We start from the raw sequence: 19,990 nt of genomic DNA, 5'->3' as shown, positions 1-19,990 counted from the left end.
CTCCGTCCGTATGCTCGTCACAAGCTTAAACCTCGTAGCACACCATGTCTATTTCTTGGTTATTCTCTTACTCACCGAGGGTATCATTGTCTTGATCTTGCTACTAATCGGTTGTATGTTTCACGTCATGTTGTTTTTGATGAGCATTCATTTCCTTTACTATCATCTACCCCTATTGTCAATCCGGCTTCACTGTCTCCACCTTCTTTGTTTGACTCCTGGCTCTCCACTACGCCTACTATTATTCTTCCTTCCTCTTCTTCTAATATGGCTCCTGCTTCAGCACAGCCCAGCGCATTACCTATGGCTAATGATCCCATTCATTCCCCATTCCATCCCTCGGCCCATGCTTCTCCTCTTTCTGTTTTGCCTTGTTCACACGCTTCTGACTCTTCACCAATCTCTCCTTTACCAGTAGCCCCTTCTTCTCCTGGTCTAGTGGATTCAATCATGCCTCTTTCACCATCTTTGCCTACAGTTTCAGTTCATCCAATGGTTACGCGTCGCCAAACTGGTTCTCTTCGTCCAGTTCAACGTCTTTCTCTTTTGGCCACATCACCATATTCTTCCTTGGATGACATTGAACCAACTTGTTATACCACTGCTATGAAATCTCCTGCTTGGCGTTCTGCGATGCAAGCTGAGTTTGATGCGTTGCTACGCAATGGTACCTGGGATCTTATTCCTCCTGCCTTTGATCAAAATCTAGTTGATTGTAAATGGATTTTTCGCCTCAAACGCAGGTCTGATGGTACTGTTGAACGTCATAAAGCAAGGCTGGTGGCGAAGGGTTTTACTCAACGTCCTGGAATTGATTTTACGGGAGACTTTCAGCCTCGTGGTGCGTTCCACAACAATTCGTTTGGTTTTGTCTTTGGCTGTTACTCATCAGTGGCCATTACTTCAATATGATATTCAAAATGCTTTTCTCCATGGCAATTTATCTGAGGTTGTCTATATGCGTCAACCTCCCGGTTTTGAGGATCCAGCAAAACCTGATTTTGTTTGTTGTCTCCATAAGTCTCTTTATGGATTACGGCAGGCACCACGGGAATGGTTTAATCGTTTAAGTGGTTTTCTCGTTGAGTTATGGATTCTCTCGCTTCTCGGGCTGACTCGTCTATGTTCATCTATCACAAAGACTCTGTGATTTTGTTTCTTCTGATCTATGTGGATGATCTGCTATTAACGGGAAACAGCTCAACTGCTATAAATCTTCTGGTTCGCTCTCTGTCGGCTGCGTTCCCTGTTAAAGCCTTGGGTGATTTACATTACTTTTTGGGTCTGGAGGTAACTCGTTCCTCTTCTGGTCTTGTTGTTACTCAGAACAAATATACCCGGGAGCTTCTTGCTAGTGTTCATATGACTGATGTCAAACCTGTGCAAACTCCTCTTGCTGCCAATTCTTCGTTAACCACTGAGGGTGACTCTTTTACTGATTTTACTGAGTTTCGTCGAGTGGTTGGGGCTTTGCAATATCTTTCTCTTACACGCCCTGATATTAATCATGCTGTTAATCATGTTGCTCAATTCATGCACCAGCCGACACATCTCCACTGGGTTGCCGTCAAACGTATTCTCCGTTATCTTAATGGCTCTTTTGGCACTGGTCTCATGTTTGCTCCACAGAATTTTGTTTCTCTGCTTGCCTACTCTGACGCTGACTGGGCTGGTTGTCCGGTGGATCGTAAATCAACCACTAGTTATTGTGTTTATCTTGGCAAGCATCTGATTTCCTGGTCTTCCCATAAACAGCGCACTGTCAGTAGGTCTTCGATTGAAGCTGAATACAGAGCTGTTGCTTCTACTGCTTCTGAAATGGTTTGGTTATGCAGTTTACTTCATGAGATGGGTCAATCCCTTGCTTCTACACCTGTTATTTGGTGTGATAATATTGGTGCGACTTACCTTACAGCGAATCCTTTGTTTCATGCCCGCACAAAACATATTGAAATCGATTACCACTTTGTTCGATCTCTTGTTGCTTCTAAACAACTTGCTGTTCGGTATGTTTCAACTGTCGATCAGATTGCTGATATTTTTACAAAGGGACTTTCTCATCGCCGCTTTGCTACTCTTTGCTCCAACCTCAGTCTCTGGTCCCCGGCGCTGAGTTTGCGGGGGCGTGTTGTAGAGAGTACTCCTATGTTACCAATACACTGTAACAATACTTCTAAGACAGCTGTCCCTACCAGATGTTCTTCTTCTACAGCTATTACTTGACAGAATTTATGATTCACGAATACTCTGTAACTAACTTAGATCTAGAGTTTACATCTTGTATAAATACATCTTCTACTAAATGATAATCAGTTAGTTCCATCATTTTTTTTTTTTTTTTACACCCACCCCCCTTTTTTTTCCCCCCCCATCCTTTTTTTTTTTTCCCCCCCCCCCCCCTCCCCCCCCCTTTTGTTGTATTCTCCCCCCCCCCCCTCTCCCCTCTTTTTGGTTTTTCAACCCTTGGTTTACCCCCCCCAAAAAAAGGTTTTTTAAAAAATAAATAAATTATGCAATGCATGAGTAAAAGTTAATGAACGTTTCATTAATGCATGAGTAAAAGTTAATAAACTGGATTTAATTTGATGGACACATATCCAACATTATTCTGATTAGTACATCATTTGAACATAGTTTCTGAATTTGAATCTGCTAACTATGAGTGGATTGGAGATCTAGACAGTGAAGCTCGATTTGGATAAAATGATTCTTAGATCCAGCCCATTTGTGGTGGATAATGAGCAATTTTAACCAAAAGGAGTGTTTTTTGTTTTTTTGGGGGGGGGGGGGGGTGTTGGAGAATTAGGAACATTTTTCTTAGAGGAGATTCTTCCATCAATTCCGTCTTTCTTAGAGGAGATTCTTCTATCAACTCCATCAAGTTGGTTCCCCCCCTTTTGGAGGTGGAATGAGGTGTCATACTTGATCAGCTTTTATGCCACTTTGATTGAATTCATTGCTGATGAGGACATTCATGACCTTGCATGAAAACTTCTATACTTTCTGTCAATGGTTTTTATGTTCATGATTTGGACTCAAATCGCTTGCAGCTATGGATGTGTCGGCTATCCTTTAGCTGAGGAAAGACGTGTGCCGAGTGTTGGTCAGCTAATCCCACACCGTTGGACGATTTAAAATTTAAACTTTGTATTTAAAACTTTTTAATTCCACACCATTGTAGCTGCAAACGACTTGAATCCTGATTTTGATGACTCTTCTTCAAGATCACGTGATTGCATATAGAAATAAAGTTGGTACTCAATTTGTTTTAGAGTTTCATTATCAGCCATAAATTTTATTTTTATTTTTTTTGTAGATGCTTGCATGTAGTGCTTTATGTTTCTTTTCATTAATGAAGTTCCAAACATAACCTCCCCCGACCCAGACACACAAAACAAAAACAGAGAATTTCCAATATTGCTAGTCCTTCCAACTATAGAAATGCCTTCCAGTACATGATGAAGAACCCCTTTATTTTACTTTATTTATTTGCCTACTATGCTTACAGCTGAGAATTAAATTGATCAGGGAAGCAGTAGTCTTCAACTTTGGTTGTTGGTCTTGAGTTGCTGGAGAGTGTCAGCAGATATCTTGAAAGCCTTGGTGAGAACTTCATCAGGGATGTTGGATGCAAAGAGGTTCTTAGGAAGGGAGACTGTACCAGCATTGGAACTGGCAAAAGCAGAGACAGCAACAGCTTTGTTGGTCTTGTCAAAGTTGGCTTGGTAGTGAGGCAGTCCCTTGGGGAAAACAAACACATCGCCCTTCTGCAACACATTCTTGTACAGTTTTCCACTGCTGTCTGTGGAACCAACAGTTAAGGAACCATCCACAACAAACAATATCTCTGCTCCCCTTGGGTGAGTGTGAGGAACGTTCACAGCCCCAGCCTGGAACTCAAGGAGCTCCATGGACACTCCAGTGCCATCAAGAGCTGGGAAATTGCTTACTGTAACAGCTTTACGACCTAAGCCATTGGTTGAAGAGGATGCAGCGCCTCCCCGTAAGCCAGTGTAAGTGAAGAAGGCTCCATCAACCTTGCTCTCATCGGTTCCCTCAGGGATGTTAAAGTCAGAGAGTGATTCAGGGTCTGAAGCATCAACACTGAAGATGAATATGAGAGCAAGGGCTGCTAAAACAACAGCAGATTTTGCCATTTCCACTGAGTGTGCTTGACCTAACACCTAGTGTGGATAAAACTAATGCAGTAAGAGAGTTATGGTGCGAATTCTTGATACCAAGTTAGGGTATTTATAGTAGTAGATCTCAAACAGATAATGCAACACTCTGACAGTGCTTTTCCACTTTGTAAAACACTAACATCACTTTAGTGGTTTCCATCCTCACCAAGCACCTTGTATATTGATTATGATTCTGTTACTAGCAAGAATCTTTTGTATTCGCCATTAGCATCATGAAGTTCATACTGTATTGCAAGCTCCGTGCATCATCAATATGAACCCCTTTAAGCGTTAGAAAGGATTTGCTAAAGAATATACTGCTGAGGAGTAGTAATGTCCAACTTAGCTGATACGATTTCAATTATTGTCAATTAGGATTTACTTAAAGCCTTTGTATAGATATTCTCTTTCAATCAATGTTGAAGACACAATTTGAGAAACACAAGACAGTAGGTCTCTTAATGAGATCCCCACAGTATTTATATAAAGAGATGTAAATACATCACACAAATATAATAAACCCAAGTATGGGTCCTAGTCCCTAATACCCTCCTGCAATGTCAATGGTCATTCCAAGAGCTTGAGTTTGGACTGTGGAAAACAAAAATGAGATGGAGAGGAACCCTTAGTCAAAATGTCAACAGGCTGATCAATAGTAGTGTTACAAATAAGATACACACGTGAGGACACACACGAGTATAGGATCGGTTTGTCACTCGGCCTATCTCCCGGCTAATAGGTCGAGACTGATCTTGGTTGAATAAAACCAATTAGGAATGCTGCACCAATGCTAAGGAAAAAAAGGACATGTCAACACGAATAGAAACTCCTTGTCACATCCCTCTAGCCGATACCCTATCTGGAATACCCGGAGGTGTGATCTACAGTCCCAAAGATCAAGTTTAGGGCGATCATATCCCACATTGCACAATAATATAATCAAGAGCAATAACAAATCATTGTATTAGAGTAATTAAGAAACAATCAAGTATGGATCTCAGAAGGATCACAAAAGAATATTAGAGTGCAGAATAAAAGATACCAATCAAGGAGATAACTGTAGAGTATAGCTGAATATAACTCAACAGACCAATGTGGAAGATAGATTGAATCTAAGATATTACAATTGAATAAACTATGGAAAGTAAAGAAACAAAGAAGTCTAAGGGTCAAATCAAGTCTTCCATCTGTTCTTCTTCTTCTTCTTCTTCTTCGATCTTCGTCTTCATCACTTTGGGTTTATGCACTTGCATCTTTGGATCTTCATCTAACTCTCGATCCCAACGGCAAGCAAGACGGTGTCTACTATTATCAATAGGAGCCATCAAAGTGATCCATACACGTGTATGGGTCGTACCACTGGTCACTAGCTTCTCTCATTGTGTCCGCAGCTGTATTATATAAGGAAGGGTCCTCCGTACTGGTGCACGGGATATCTTTCGATCCTGCAAAGTCATCTAAAAACATATCTCCTAAAGGGTGAGCTCAAAATAACTAAGCAAGCAGTTCAAACACAATAAACAATTATTGTCACATCCACCCAGTCGGTACCCTACCTAGCATACCCAAGTGTGTGATCCACAGCCCCAAAGATCAAGTATCGAGGAAACCAACCTCCCACATTTACAATAACATAATCATGAACAAGACATAATCAATGTAACATTATATAAACAAAGAGATCAAGATAAGATGAAGAGAATAACAATATAATCAGAGTGCGGAAAGAATGATACCAATATAATAATCAAAGTAGAATAATCACATGTAGAGTATGCGGAAAATCACTCCACATAACACATCAGAATGTAGCTCGAAACTAAAATAAAATATTACAATTGGTTCCCAAAAGAAAGGAAAAAAAGAAGAAGTAATTAAACTAAACTAAGGTCTCTTCTAATTTATAAATACAACTTCTAAAAATATGTGTCCCAGAATCCAAATAGCGAGCAACTAACTAGCACACGAGTGCGACTAATCCTGACGTGATACGTCTTCACCCATGAGTTCTTCGCTTTCGTAATCACCGTAGCCACCAGCTTGGGAGTAGCATGCATCATTAGCTTGTGCTTCATAGTACTGGCCTTCATATTCGTGAACACCTGCAGGATAGTCTAACAAAAATATTTGCAAAAAGGAGTGAGTTCAAAAGAACTTAGCAAGGCAAGTTATATCCATAGTAACTTAGTAAACATGATAGCAAAACATAACATGATGCAAGATAATATGAGACAGACAATGTATGTATGAATCTAACTCTATATATGCTAGTCTTTATTGGCAGACATGCTTTAAGTCATAGCACCATACCCATTTGGGTAGGTCTCAACTCACTCTCCCTCAACCATCTCGATATCTTGGGTTCTTTGGTGGTAATTGGGTCGTGCATCCCTTTCGGACATTTCTTGGCTGGGGTTTAGATCACTGCTCTCTCACATCACCATTGGTTTGAGTATTGGTGCATGTCAAGGTAAAACCTAAGCAAATGCAAGTCATCTACTTGGTTATATCAAGTCAGGGTCAGATACTTACATTCCTCCCCTCTCGAGATCCTTTCCGGTATCCTTCTCACTAGAGTCAGTGAATGCTATGGTTACAACCAACTCGGACTACGAACTCATCAACCCTATTTGTCATCCATAAGTAATAAATGAAAAGCTCTCATGTCCTCTCACGGATTTCACACCGGTCTTGAGTGCCCATCAGCCCAAGTCCACTACTAGCGACCCTACCAATGAATGGCCCCCACAATGTGATACATGTCCTCTCACAGGTTGGTTACCGGTCTTGAGCGCCCACAAACCCACATTGCTACCATGGGTTACTCGGTCTCAATACCCTTCCAAATCGGGTTTGGTATAACAGGGACAACCTATCACATCCACCTAGCCAATACCCTATCTGGAATATCCGAGTGTGTGATCCACAGTCCCAAAGATTCAGTATTCGAGGAAATCATCTTCCCACATTTACAATAATATAATCAAGAACAAGATTATATCAAATGTTAACTTTATTAATCAAAAGATCAAGAATACAATCAGAGTGTGGAAAATGATACCAATAGAATAAATCAAATGTAGAATGAGGTGGAAACTCACTCCACAGTAGTAGCGGAAAAGTAGATAAAAAAGGAAGATTACAACCGGTTCCCAAAATAAAAAGGGGAACAAACTACTAAAGTCTCAATTAGTTTAATAACGATCAAAAAGAGAATGAGACGATGTCCCATCGTTGGCACACAAGTGCTAAAGTCGAACTACTCCTGATAAGTATCAGTCTTGTACTGATAGTCTTCACGAATGTAGTCGCCACAACTAGTACCATGAATCATCAACTTGGTCTTCATAATATTGACCATCATAGTCAACATTAGTAGTACCTGTAGAAAAGTCTAACAAAAGATGTTGCAAAAAGGAGTGAGTTCAAAAGAACTCAGCAAGGCAGTTCAATCCATAATAACTTAATAATACATGATAGCAAATCATACCGAATGTAATATGATATGAAACGGACAATGCATATATGCTTCTAACTCTATGTATGTTGGTCTCTATTGGCAAACACGCATTAAGATAGAACACCATACTCCTCTGGGTAGTCTCAGTCACTCTTCCCTCAAGGCTCTGATGCACATTTTTTGGGTTCTCCGCGGTAATTGGGTCAAGGCATCCCTCTCGGACATTCCATGGCTGGGGTTTAGGTCAACACTATCGCTCACCACCATTGGTATGAAAACTAGCGCATGTCAAGGTTATACTTAGCCAAATGCAAGTCTTCTACTTAGTTATATCAACTTAGATCTAGATACTTCCATTCCTCCCATCCTGGGATCCTTTCTGGTATCCTTCTCCCTAGAGTCAGCGTATCTTTATGGTAGCCACCAAGTCAGACTACGGACTCATCAACCATATTGGTAAGTTACATCAAGTTAACAAGAAGTTCCCGTTTCCTCTCACGGATCATTTCACTGGCCTTGATTTTAGGGGCCCTCGTTCCACTTCTACAACCGTACCAATGAATGGCCTCTCATAGATATTACACATCGGTATTGATTGTCCACAATCTGATTCATGTCCTCACGGATATTACGCACCACTATTAAGTATCCACAAATCCCCATTGCAACCATGGGTTGCTCGGACTCAATTCCCTTCCGATCGGGTCTGATATAACAGGGACATCCTAACCAAACACTTCTAGACATGCCCTATGTATGTCAACTAATAATCAGGGAAAGTGCCAAGGGGCACCATAGGAAAATGTCCCATACCACCTCCACTGGTTTCCAAAGGCAAAAACGCCAAAAGGGCATTCCCCATTCCCCAATCACAACCTAGGCAATCACATTCCCAATCAGTCATTCACAAGTACAACTGATAACACAAAACATAAGTAAATAATCATTCATAATTGAAATAACAATTGAATTATAAGAACAAGTACTACTATAGTTGAAGAACTACAACAGCAATATAATTATAAGAAACTAAATACAGCAGTAGTAATGATCATGTAATCTACTTCAAAGACATGCATATTAGGTTACTAGGGATCAACCATCCTTACCTTAAGTAACTTTAAAGAGTTCCGTATAATAATGAGGAAGAGGTCCAATACTAGCAATTAAAACCTAAACAAGCATATAATAATAATTAGGAATAATACCTAGAAGATTAGAAGTCAAACAGAAGCAAACAGAGTAGATTTGAGGCTACTGACTTGGTTGGTCGATTGGTTGGTAGGTTGGTCCAGTCGACCAATGGAATTTTACGGGGTTGCAAACCCTAATTTGTTCATAACTTCTTTGTTTGAAGTCCGATTGCACTGAATTTCAAAAGGGAGCTTCCTAGAACATATTAAGACTATCTAAGAAGGTCAAAACATCGAATCATGGTTGAAAGATAGGTTCTTGGTTGAGCCATCAAAATTTAGGGTTTCATCATATATAGTCCATGGCTCTCATGGAAAGGCTAGGGAGAATAAAGATTCCCCTTAGGGTAAATAATTTACTATCAAGAAAAGCTTTGGGGAGGATCCAATAAATTAAAAGTGGATTTGGATTCTCCAATTTGGTTACCTCTCATGAGGGTTACCCAAAATCAACTCTCACAAAATAACCCAAGGTAGGTTCATAGAGGGTAAGGGAAACATAGAATTAATATTTCAAAATCAAGAATGGCATTGGGGAAGATCCATCAAATTAACAGAAACAATAGTTTTAACCAAATTGGTTACCCTCTCATAAGGGTTACCCAAGGGTTTCCTCCCAAAATCTCCCTACTTTTGGTTTCCCATGGTCCAAGGAAAATTAGGGATCAACCCCTCAATCATGAGGACACAAGGGAAGGTCATGTTAATGGTATGAGACCTTACCCACAGTCATAAAGATAGGTAGGAAAATCATGGAAGAGTCATCAAGATCACAGGTAAGATCATATACATAAAACATCACCATATGGTTTCAAGAATATAGAGTGAATGGGGGATTCACTCTATGGCTAAGAGAATCAAAGAAGAGGCCATTACTGTAGTGTAATACCCTTCTCATAATAAGAAGATCAGAAGTATAGAAGAAGAAGAATAAATCAAAGAAGAAACGAATCGATTACTAACCTTTTTGAAGAAGAATTGATGACGAAACTCGAACGGATGCTTCAGGATCTTCCTTGGCTTTAGAGGAGAGGTTCTAGGGTTCTTCCCACATTCTCCAAAGGCTTAGAACTGATTGTGAGTGAAAAACACGAAATTCCCCCCTTTAAATCGTATTAAAAGTCCCAAAATTACCAGGATTTCCAATTTTGACCATTATAACCCTGTTGGTCTATTGGTTGGTCGACTGGCCAGCCGACCAACCATGACAGCAACTCCAAAAATGGGATTTGATGGTCCAGACTTCATTATTTTTGCATGGGCTGACAACACCTCAAACAACTTACCTAGCATTGAGGGATGCCTTCAAACCATGTCTAGATAGGCTTTAGGTCCAACAACTAGGCTCTCCTTCATCAATTTGTAGCTTCTTCTCCAACTCAAACAAGGTTTCCAAGTATAGAACACCATCATCAATATCCATGGATTCTAGATCAAACACCATTTTTCTATTGAGATGGCCCATAGTTGTCTTCTACTTTCACTTTAGGTTTTGAGACCTACAGACAACAGGGTTTCTGGGTTAGGGTTGGATTTTACATTCTCCCCCCTGAAAAGAAATTTCGTCCTTGAAATTGAAAGCATACCTGGGCTTCCGAAAAGATGAGGAAATTCTCCTTCATGTCTTCTCCCTTCTCCCAAGAAGCTTCTTTAGGGGTGTAGTTCTTCCACCGAATCTTTACAAAGGAGATTGTATGATTTTGTAACTGTTAGTGTCTAGGATTTTGGCTGGCTCTTCATTGTAAGATAGATCAGCACTAAGTCCTTCAGGTTCCTACTGTAGTATGTGTTCCAGATTCTCTATGTATTGCCGAAGCACCGATACGTGAAACACATTATGAACTCTAGCAAGAGACAGAGGTAAGGTCAAATGGTATGTGACGGATCCAACCTTCTCAAGAATTTCATAAGGTCTGATGAAGCGAGGACTAAGCTTTCCTTTCACATTAAATCTCATTATACCTTTCTCCCCTACTTGAAATTCTAAGTCGGTCCTTCTCTTATCCGCATAAGATTTCTATCTTGACTGGGCAGACTTGATCCTTTCTCTTATCGTATCTACCATCGCACTTGTAGCTTCGATCATTTCTGGACCTAAGACTTTTCTTTCACCAGTCTTAGTACAATACTAGGGTGTCCTAAAAGTGTTTCCATACAAAGCCTTGAATGGAGCCATGCCTATTGTTGATTGATTGTTGTTTTAGGCAAACTCAACCAAAACTAAGTGTTCATCCCAATTGCCACCCATATTCACAATGCAGGACTTGAGCATATCTTCTAAAATCGGAATTGTTTGCTCAGATTTTCCATCAGACTGTGGATGATGAGCAATACTTAAATTTAATTGGGTTCCCAAGGCTTGCTACAGGCTATTCCAAAACCTTGAGGTGAACCTAGGATCTCTGTATGTCACATCCACCCAGCCGGTACCCTATCTGGCATACCCGGGATGTGATCCACAACCCCGAAGATCCATGGTTCAGAGACCACATCAGCCACATCGACAATAACACAATCATGAACAATCAATATTAAGCTACAATCAATAAAATAGAATTCAGGAATAAGATATCATGGAAAATCAGAGTGCGGAAATAAATATCAAATCAGATAATTTAAGAAGGCAAGTGGCGGAATCCACTCCTTCACCATGCGGAAGTGAGGTCAAAATCTAGTTAAGTACAAGTCTCAAGTTATGAAGATAAGTTAAAGTTATTACAATTCTTCTAAGTTTAACTGTCACAAAAAGAAGGGGTAACTACTCATAAGTCTCCTCCAAAATGGATATGTCCTCTTCAAAGGTGAGGACCATGGAGATCCAACATGACTGCTCCCATACAACTCCAGGGCTAACCCTGGTACGCATGGTGATCTTCTTCGGTATGGTCACCGAAGTCTTCAATATAGCTAGCCTCCGGATAGTAGTATGAGGTATCCGGCTCCGCCTCAGGGAGGGTGCCATCAGAGTAGTCACCTGAAGAATAGCCTAACAAAATATTGCAACAGAAAAGGAATGAGTTCAAAAGAACTCAGCAAGGAAGTTATTCCATCACACATGAACCACAAGATAATCATAACATGATGTAGATGATATGAAGCATATAATGCAATATGATTTTATTCTAAGTATGCTGGTCATCTATGGTAGACATGCTTTAAGTCATAGCACCATACTTCTTTAGGGAGTCTCAGTCACTCATCACCAGGGGAAATTGGGTCCTGCATCCCTCTCGGACAAATCCATGGTTGGGGGTTTCGGTCACCACTCTCTCACATCACCATTTGGTTTAAGTATTGGCGCATGTCAAGGTATAGCCTAGCCCAATGCAAGTCATCTACTTAATCATATCATGTCAGTTCCAGATACGTCCATTCCTCCCCTCTCGGGATCCTTTCGGGTATCCTTCACACTAGAGTCACGGATATTACTCACCGGACTCATCAACCCTATTGGTCATCCACAAATGGTAAACGGGAAGCTCTCACGTCCCTCTCACGGATCATTTTACCGGTCTTGAGTGCCTGTGAGCCCAAGTCTAGCCATTTGCAACCCTACCAATACATGGCCCCTTTCGGGTAACCGTAATGCAATTTATGTCCTCTCACGGAGTGGGTACCGGTCTTGAGCGCCCACAATCCACACTACTACCACGGGTTGTTCGGTCTCAATGCCCTTCCGAATCGGGTCTGATATGATAGGGACATCTTAGCCATACATCTAGACAAGTCCTATGTATGTCATTCAATAACCCGGGAAGCGTCGATGGACACCTTCGGAGAACATCCCATACTATTCCCTCCGATGTCCAAGGACAAAAGCACCAGTAGGGTACCCTTCAATCCCAAGTTATACTTAAGCAATCACATGCCCAAGTTCATCATATCAGTTCACAAGATACAACATCATAATAAACATTCAATTCATGATATTGACATAAGTCATCATATATTGAAATTGATAAACATGATAAGACATTGAAATAACATGATGTAACCACAAAGCTACTGTTGAAAGACATATGTAGCAAGTCTAACATGATAAGAATATGAAATAGAACTATATTTACTAAGTTAGGGATACCAAGTCAAAATTCCATGTCTTAGGTGATTATATCGATAACTATCCTTACCTTGAATTGGAGAAGAGAATGGTCCAAGATCACAAGCAAGGGCCCAAATAGCCTAAAGTCCTAAACAAGCATATATGAAAGGTTAGAGAAGAAATCAGAACAATTGGAGATCAAACGAATCAAAACTAGGCAAATGTTGCTGACAGCAACTCTATTGGTCGATACATTTGGTCGATAGTATCGACCAATAGTATCGACCAAATCAATTCCAGGACAGCAAGCTGGCTTTTTGGATTCTTGCCCAGATTTGGTCTTCCGGGTCTAGGATTGACACGAAACTTGGAGGATAGACAAAGCACAACATGGGGACACTAATTATCAAGAAACTTTCATAATCCAATGGTCCATTTGGAAATCCCCAAATCGACATATTAAGGTTAAGAGTTGTAGGTCATGGCATTGGCTACATCTCAATGCAAATTAGGGGAAAACATGGGGGATTAGGTAGGGAATCGTTTAGATGTAACATGGAACACATATGCAAGGCATAGATTAGGTTACTCATGAGCTTCATCTCGGTTTTGGTAAATAAAGCAAGTTGGTAAGCAATAAATCATGGAAATGTGTAGTTAATGATCATGAGGTGAATCAATCATAGTCATATCGGTGAAAACATCATTGTATGCGGTTTAGAAGGTTCATGGCAAGGTGTATGCAAGGTTGCAACACCTTGGCCATGGTCCCAACAGTAAAATAGAGAAAAGATGAGTGAGAAAGTGATTAGGAGAGAGAGAGTCATACCTTTAAAGTGGAACAAGAAAGTAGGAAGGAGTGGTTGGCAATGATTGATGAAGAAGATGCTTCACCACTACCAAGGAGGAGTTCTTGGGAGGCTCTCCCACGTTCCCAGATGTTAAAAACTCGAGAATAGGGCTCTAGTCTCGAGGAATAAATAATTAGAAAAGAATATTCCAAGAATCTTTAAATCTGGGTTCAGCAAACTTGTTGGTCGATACATTTGGTCGATAGTATCGACCAATAGTATTGACCAAAACAGTTTCTGCAGAATTTCATAGAATAGTTCAGCAACTTTAGGTGCGGACTTGGAGGGCTGTACAAGGTCAATTTACATGAGGTTTTCTCCTACAGTTCACTCAAGAGGTCTAGTTTTAGGGAGTACCTTCGGATTTTGCACCGGAGTCCGTTTGATATCTCAACTGTCTCACTCTTCATCAGTGCGCAGATTCTAACCTAACACTGGTAATGTACTCAAGGAAGGAGCAGCATCATCAATGTCCATAAATTGGAGTTCCGACATTACGTCATCAACCAGTAAGGCCCACAAGTCCCTCCTACCACCACTTCGGGTCTTCGGACCTACAAACACAACAATGACCGGGTCGGGTCAAGGTTAGGTAAAAGCTGGATTTTACACTATTAGAGACAATGCTCACAGACAATTTGTGTGGATGTACCAAAGTCACACCTGTTAAACTTAGTGTAGAGCTTATTTTCTCTTAGTCTTTGCAAGGCAAAACTAAGATGTCTTGCATGCTCTTCTTCATCCTTCGAGTAAATCAAGATGTCATCGATGAAGGCGATCACAAATTTATCCAGCACATCATGAAAAACTCGGTTCATAAGATCCATGAAGACAGCAGGAGCATTAGCCAAACCAAAGGGCATAACTCTGAATTCGTAGTGACCATATCTCATTTTGAAGGATGTCTTAAAAATGTCACTAGACTTCACCTTAAGTTGGTGATATCCAGATCTCAAATCAATCTTTGAAAACACGGCTACACCTTTCAATTGATCGAAGAGGTCATCAATCCTGGGCAACAGATATTTATTCTTAATGGTCAGCTTGTTCAACTCCCGATAATCAATGCATAGGCGCATGCTACCATCCTTCTTCTTCACAAACATAACCGGAGCTCCCCAAGGTGATTCACTTGACTGTATTAAACCTCGTTCTAAGAGTTCGTTCAGCTAGTTCTGTAGTTCCTTCAATTCGGTAGGTGTCATTCTATATGGGGCTTTAGATACCGGAGCAGCTCCTGGGATTAAATCTATCGAAAACTCCACTTCTCTATCAGGAGCAATCCTGACAAATCATTGGGAAAGACATCCACGAAGTCACAAACTACCTTGACTTCCTGAAGCTTCTTCTCTTCTTTGTCCTTATTTTCCGGTGAAGCACTTTCCACTAATGCATAGACTTGCATAATGTGGTCAAAGTTTTTTCGCTCACACTTCCTGTCACATCCACCCAGTCAGTACCCTACCAGGCATACCTGGGTATGTGATCCATAGCCCCAAAGATTGAGTATCGAGGAACCATGCCTCCCACATACATGATAACATAATCATGAACAATATAATCAATGTAATGACACATAAACATTGAGATCAATACAAGATTAAAAGAGACAATATAATCAAAGTGCGGAAGTAAATGATATCAAAGTATAAACATAATCAGAGTGTAGGGAGTGAGCAGAAATCACTCCCTAATTGCAGCGGAAAGTAGTTCGAATAACAGTTAAGGGGTTACAATCCAAGTCTCAAAAAGAGAAATAAAGGGATAAATATCTAAACAAATGTTTCCTCAGTCTTATACAAAATATCCTCAAAAACATAAACTAAAGACACTAGACATGGACAAATCCGCTCCCGAGAAGATCTAGTCTTGGTACGAAGCATAATCCAATGAGGGATCTTCACAGTAGTCTTTGTGATCGCCAGCACCCTGATGGTAGTGTGACTCATCAAAGGGCGCTTCATAGAATTGGCCATCCAGTTCTTCGGTACCTGTGGAATAGTCTAACAAAACATTTGCACAAAAGGAGTGAGTTCAAAAGAACTCAGCAAGGCAAGTTATTCCATAATACATAAATAACATGATCCAAAACATAACATGATGCAAGATGATATGAAACAGATGATGCAAATATGATTCTAACTCTATGTATGCTAGTCTTTATGGTAGACATGCTTTAAATCATAGCATCATACTTTCTTGGGTAGGTCCAGTCACTCGGCTCTAGTAGGCAATGGGTCATGCATCCCTTGGGACAATCCATGGCTGGGGTTTAAGTCATCGCTCTCTCACATCACCATTTGGTATAAGTATTGGCACATGTCACAGTAAAGCCTAGCCCAATGCAAGTCATCTACTCAGTCGTATCAAGTCAGATCCAGATACTTCCATTCCTCGCCCGGGCGATCCTTTCCGGTATCCTTCACACTAGAGTCATGTATCCTATGGCTACAACCAACTCGGACTACAGACTCATCAACCCTATTGGTCATCCACAAATGATAGACGGGAAACTCTCATGTCCTTTCACTGATCATTTCACCGGTCTCGAGCACCCATGAGCCCAAGTCTAGCTATTTGCAATCCTACCAATAAATGATCTCTAATGAGTATCCGCAATGTGATCTATGTCCTCTCATGGATTGGTTACCGATCTTGAGCGCCCACAAATCCACATTACTACCACAGGTCGTTCAGTCTCAATACCCTTCCGATTCGGGTTTGATACAACAAGGACATCGTAGCCAACACCACTAGACAAGTCCTATATATGACATCCAATAATCCGGGAAGCGTCAATGGGCATCATAAAAAACATCCCATATTATTCCCTCCGATGTCCAAGGACAGAAATGTCGAAAGGACATTCCCCAATCCCAAATCATACTTATCCAATCACATTCTCAATTCCATCATATCATACATAAATGATATTTCATCATATAGAAAGATATCTCATAACATGATCAATCACATATGTAATTAACAAGAATGAATAATCATGATAACAAAAGAGTACATAAACATGTTACTACTGTCTTGAAGTACATACAGCAGTCATATGATGTTTAGAATACAACAAAGAATGTAAATCTACTAAGCTTCCAACATAGTGGCAAGATTCACATAATCCGTGTAATTATGATAATAACCGTCCTTACCTTTAATCAAATTGAAGATAATCCAAAGATCAATTAGAATGGTCCCAAGTTTAGTACTTTCACCCTAGACAATCATATGTGAAATATTAGAAGAAGAATCAAGCAAATCGGAGGTCAAACGGATCAAATCGAGCAAATACATAAATGTTGTGTTCAGCTGGTCGACTGGCTGATTGATTGACTCGGTGGACCAAGCAGTCGACCAAGTGAACAGTGTCGGGGCTGAATTGAGGTTTTTGGTCCGAAACCTATCTTCCAGGGCTCGGATCACTCCAAAATTTGAAAGGAATGTTAGGAACAGTAAATGAAGACTATCAAACAAAGATTTAACATCAATCAATGGTCTAATTTAAGAATCCCCAATTTGAAATCCTAGCTTCTATATGCTAAACATCATGTTCTTTAACGAAATCACTTGTCAATGCAAGGAGCATTAGGGAATCAATTAAGGGAATGATAAGCAATAGATTAGAATCATATACTAATAAGAAATCAGACTTAGCATACTATATAAATCAGTTTAGGAGATGAAATCTTGTTGCTATGAAGAGAATCATGATAATGCAATGATAAGAATCGATATAGAGAGCATAGCATTGATGGGGTGAGAGGGGTTCATGCAAATGAAAGGGGGAAACACATGAAGAGGTAGTTGCAAGGTTGCAAGACCATCTTCTTGGTCTCAACAGAAAGAAAGAGAAGAGGTGAGAGTAGATTAGGGAGAGAATGAGAGAATACATACCTTGTAGAAGAAATTTGAGAAGAGAGACAATGATTTTTGATAGAATACTTCACCACTACCAAGGAGAGGTCTTAGGAGGCTCTCTCCACATTCTCAGGAGGCTAAAGGAATAGAATAGGGTTCTAACTATGAGGTTCCCTTATGTAGGCAATAAAATAATCCAAAAATCACAATTTTCGTATTTAATAACCAGCTGGTTGACTGGCCCAGTCGACCAAGTAGTCGACCAAGCAGTGACAACAACTTAGATCAGGGAAATGAAAGGCCAGATCAACTCAAATTCACTTGGGCTTTCTCCTATAACTCAAACAACAAATCTAGGTCAGAGAACTACCTTTGAATCAAGTCCGGAAGTGCATTAGGTACTTCAACTAATCTCCCCCTCTTCTAGGTGCAGCTTCTCACCAAACACTGACAATGCATCCAAGTATGGGGCACCATCATCAATGTCCATGGGTTTGGAATCAAACACCATGTCTTCTACTGAGAGGGACCACAACTGTCTTCTTCCTCCACTCTGGGTCTTCGGACCTACAAACATCAAGGATTCTAGGTTAGGGTCAGGCTTAGGCTAGGGCTAGATTTCACACTTCCTTTCTCACCTTGGAATTCCAATATAGATTTTCCACCAATCAGAAATTGGATTTTCTTTGAAGAACAAAGAATCACAGCTTTATGGGTTGTCAGCCAATCTATTCTCAAAATAACATCAAAGTCCTTTATATCCAGGATGTAATATCCAGCCCTATTCTAACCTTGACCCTGACCCGGATCCACTGTTGTATTCAGGTCAGAAGACCCGAACCGGTGGAAGAAGAGCTTTATGGACCATTCTGATTGATGATCATGATTCGGAGACCGAGCCCATGGACATTGACAATGATACCCCTTGCTTAAATGCATTGTCAGTGTTTAAGGAAAGTCTGCGCATCGGAGAAGATTAATATGGTTCATGTACCAAATGACCTCCTGTGCACAATCTGAAGGTATTCCCCGAAACTAGACTTCTTGATTGAATTGTGGAAGAAAACCTCACTCAATTTGACCTTGTATAGCCTTTCAAATCCCTACTTGAAGTTGCTGTTCTAAACCTGAGTTTTCTGTTGAAAATATTTTGGTCGATACCATCGACCAAGGACCATCGACCAAAATATCCCAGTCTGCCAAGTTAATGATTCCATGGAATATTCCTTTTCTATTTAATATGACCTCGAGCCTTGAGCCTTTTGCAATCATTTTTCTCACCTGGGAACGTGGGGAGATTTTCCCAAAGCAGCTCCTTGGTTAGTGTGAAGGGTATCTCATCAAAGACACTTAGTTTATCATTGATTCTTGTCTTCATCTTCCACACTAAGGTATGACTCCTCATTCCACTCTCTACCCTACCATTTTCTACTCTTTTCTATTGTCACCTTGCTGATGAGACATTTGGAATGGTGCTGCAACCTTGCAACCACCACTCCAAGTGCCTACTCATGCTCAATCCATGATTCCCTTAGCTATTCATTGATGCTATGCTTATATCTCATGCCTAACATATGTATTCCATGATTTACCTATTAACATCATACCATTTGATATCAAACTGAGCTATAGAGTGTATTATGTTCATGTTTAACATTGCCATATGATTCCAATCGAATTTCTATTAGTTCCTCTAACTATTGCATGCTATTTCTCATCAATGCAATCAATTCCAACTCATGCCATGATGTTTATCACTTAAACTTGATAGCTCAAATTGGGGCTTTTTAGTTAGACCATTGGATTGGGTTAATTCCTTGATTTATAGTGTCCTACTACTGTTGTTAAGTATGCCTCCAAGTTTCAGATTGATCCGAACACCAGAAGACTCATTTCGGACTAAAATCCCCAAAATCCACTATTCTGCCCCGAGGACAATTTTGGTCGATACCATCGACCAAGACCATCGACCAAAGTTGTTGCCGATAAGAACCTTGGTCGGTTTTGACCCAAATGACATCCGTTCTTCCCGACTTCTTTTCTAACTTATTATTGATGTTTGTTTAGGGCCTTAACAATTCTATTGGACTATTTTTGGTATTCTCAATTCATCATCAATTCATCCAAGGTAAGGATGGTTATATCCATAAACATATAAGTCATCAAATATTGAACTGTGCTTTATTTAAAGAATGGAATCCCTAAATTTCCTTTCAATCATTATGAGACTGTTACATATGTGTTAGAACAGTAGCATTTAAATGTTTATACTCTTTTTGTGTTACTTTATCATTTTGATTTGCTTATGTTTATAATGATTCGTTTCAATATCATGATTTGATTACTATTATGAATATGCATTGGATGCATGAGAAATGATGAGATTGGATATGTGA

General features: G+C 40.2%; 1 protein-coding gene across 1 annotated transcript; it reads right to left on the bottom strand.

Annotated features, from left to right (window-relative positions):
* Positions 1 to 3,291: 3,291 nt before the first annotated feature.
* LOC148998831 (germin-like protein 9-3) lies at positions 3,292 to 4,212 on the bottom strand. The gene has a single exon (XM_089141681.1). The coding sequence runs from the start codon at positions 4,155 to 4,157 to the stop codon at positions 3,543 to 3,545; it is 615 nt and encodes a 204-aa protein (XP_088997807.1). The 5' UTR covers positions 4,158 to 4,212; the 3' UTR covers positions 3,292 to 3,542.
* Between the last annotated feature and the right edge of the window lie 15,778 nt (positions 4,213 to 19,990).

The sequence above is a fragment of the Hakea prostrata genome, unplaced genomic scaffold (genome assembly GCF_041222555.1).
Source record: "Hakea prostrata isolate BN-2017 unplaced genomic scaffold, UWA_Hpros_2 contig_117, whole genome shotgun sequence".
Lineage (NCBI taxonomy): Eukaryota > Viridiplantae > Streptophyta > Magnoliopsida > Proteales > Proteaceae > Hakea > Hakea prostrata.
Note: the sequence above shows the minus strand (reverse complement) of the source record. Positions and strands in the feature narration are given on the sequence as shown.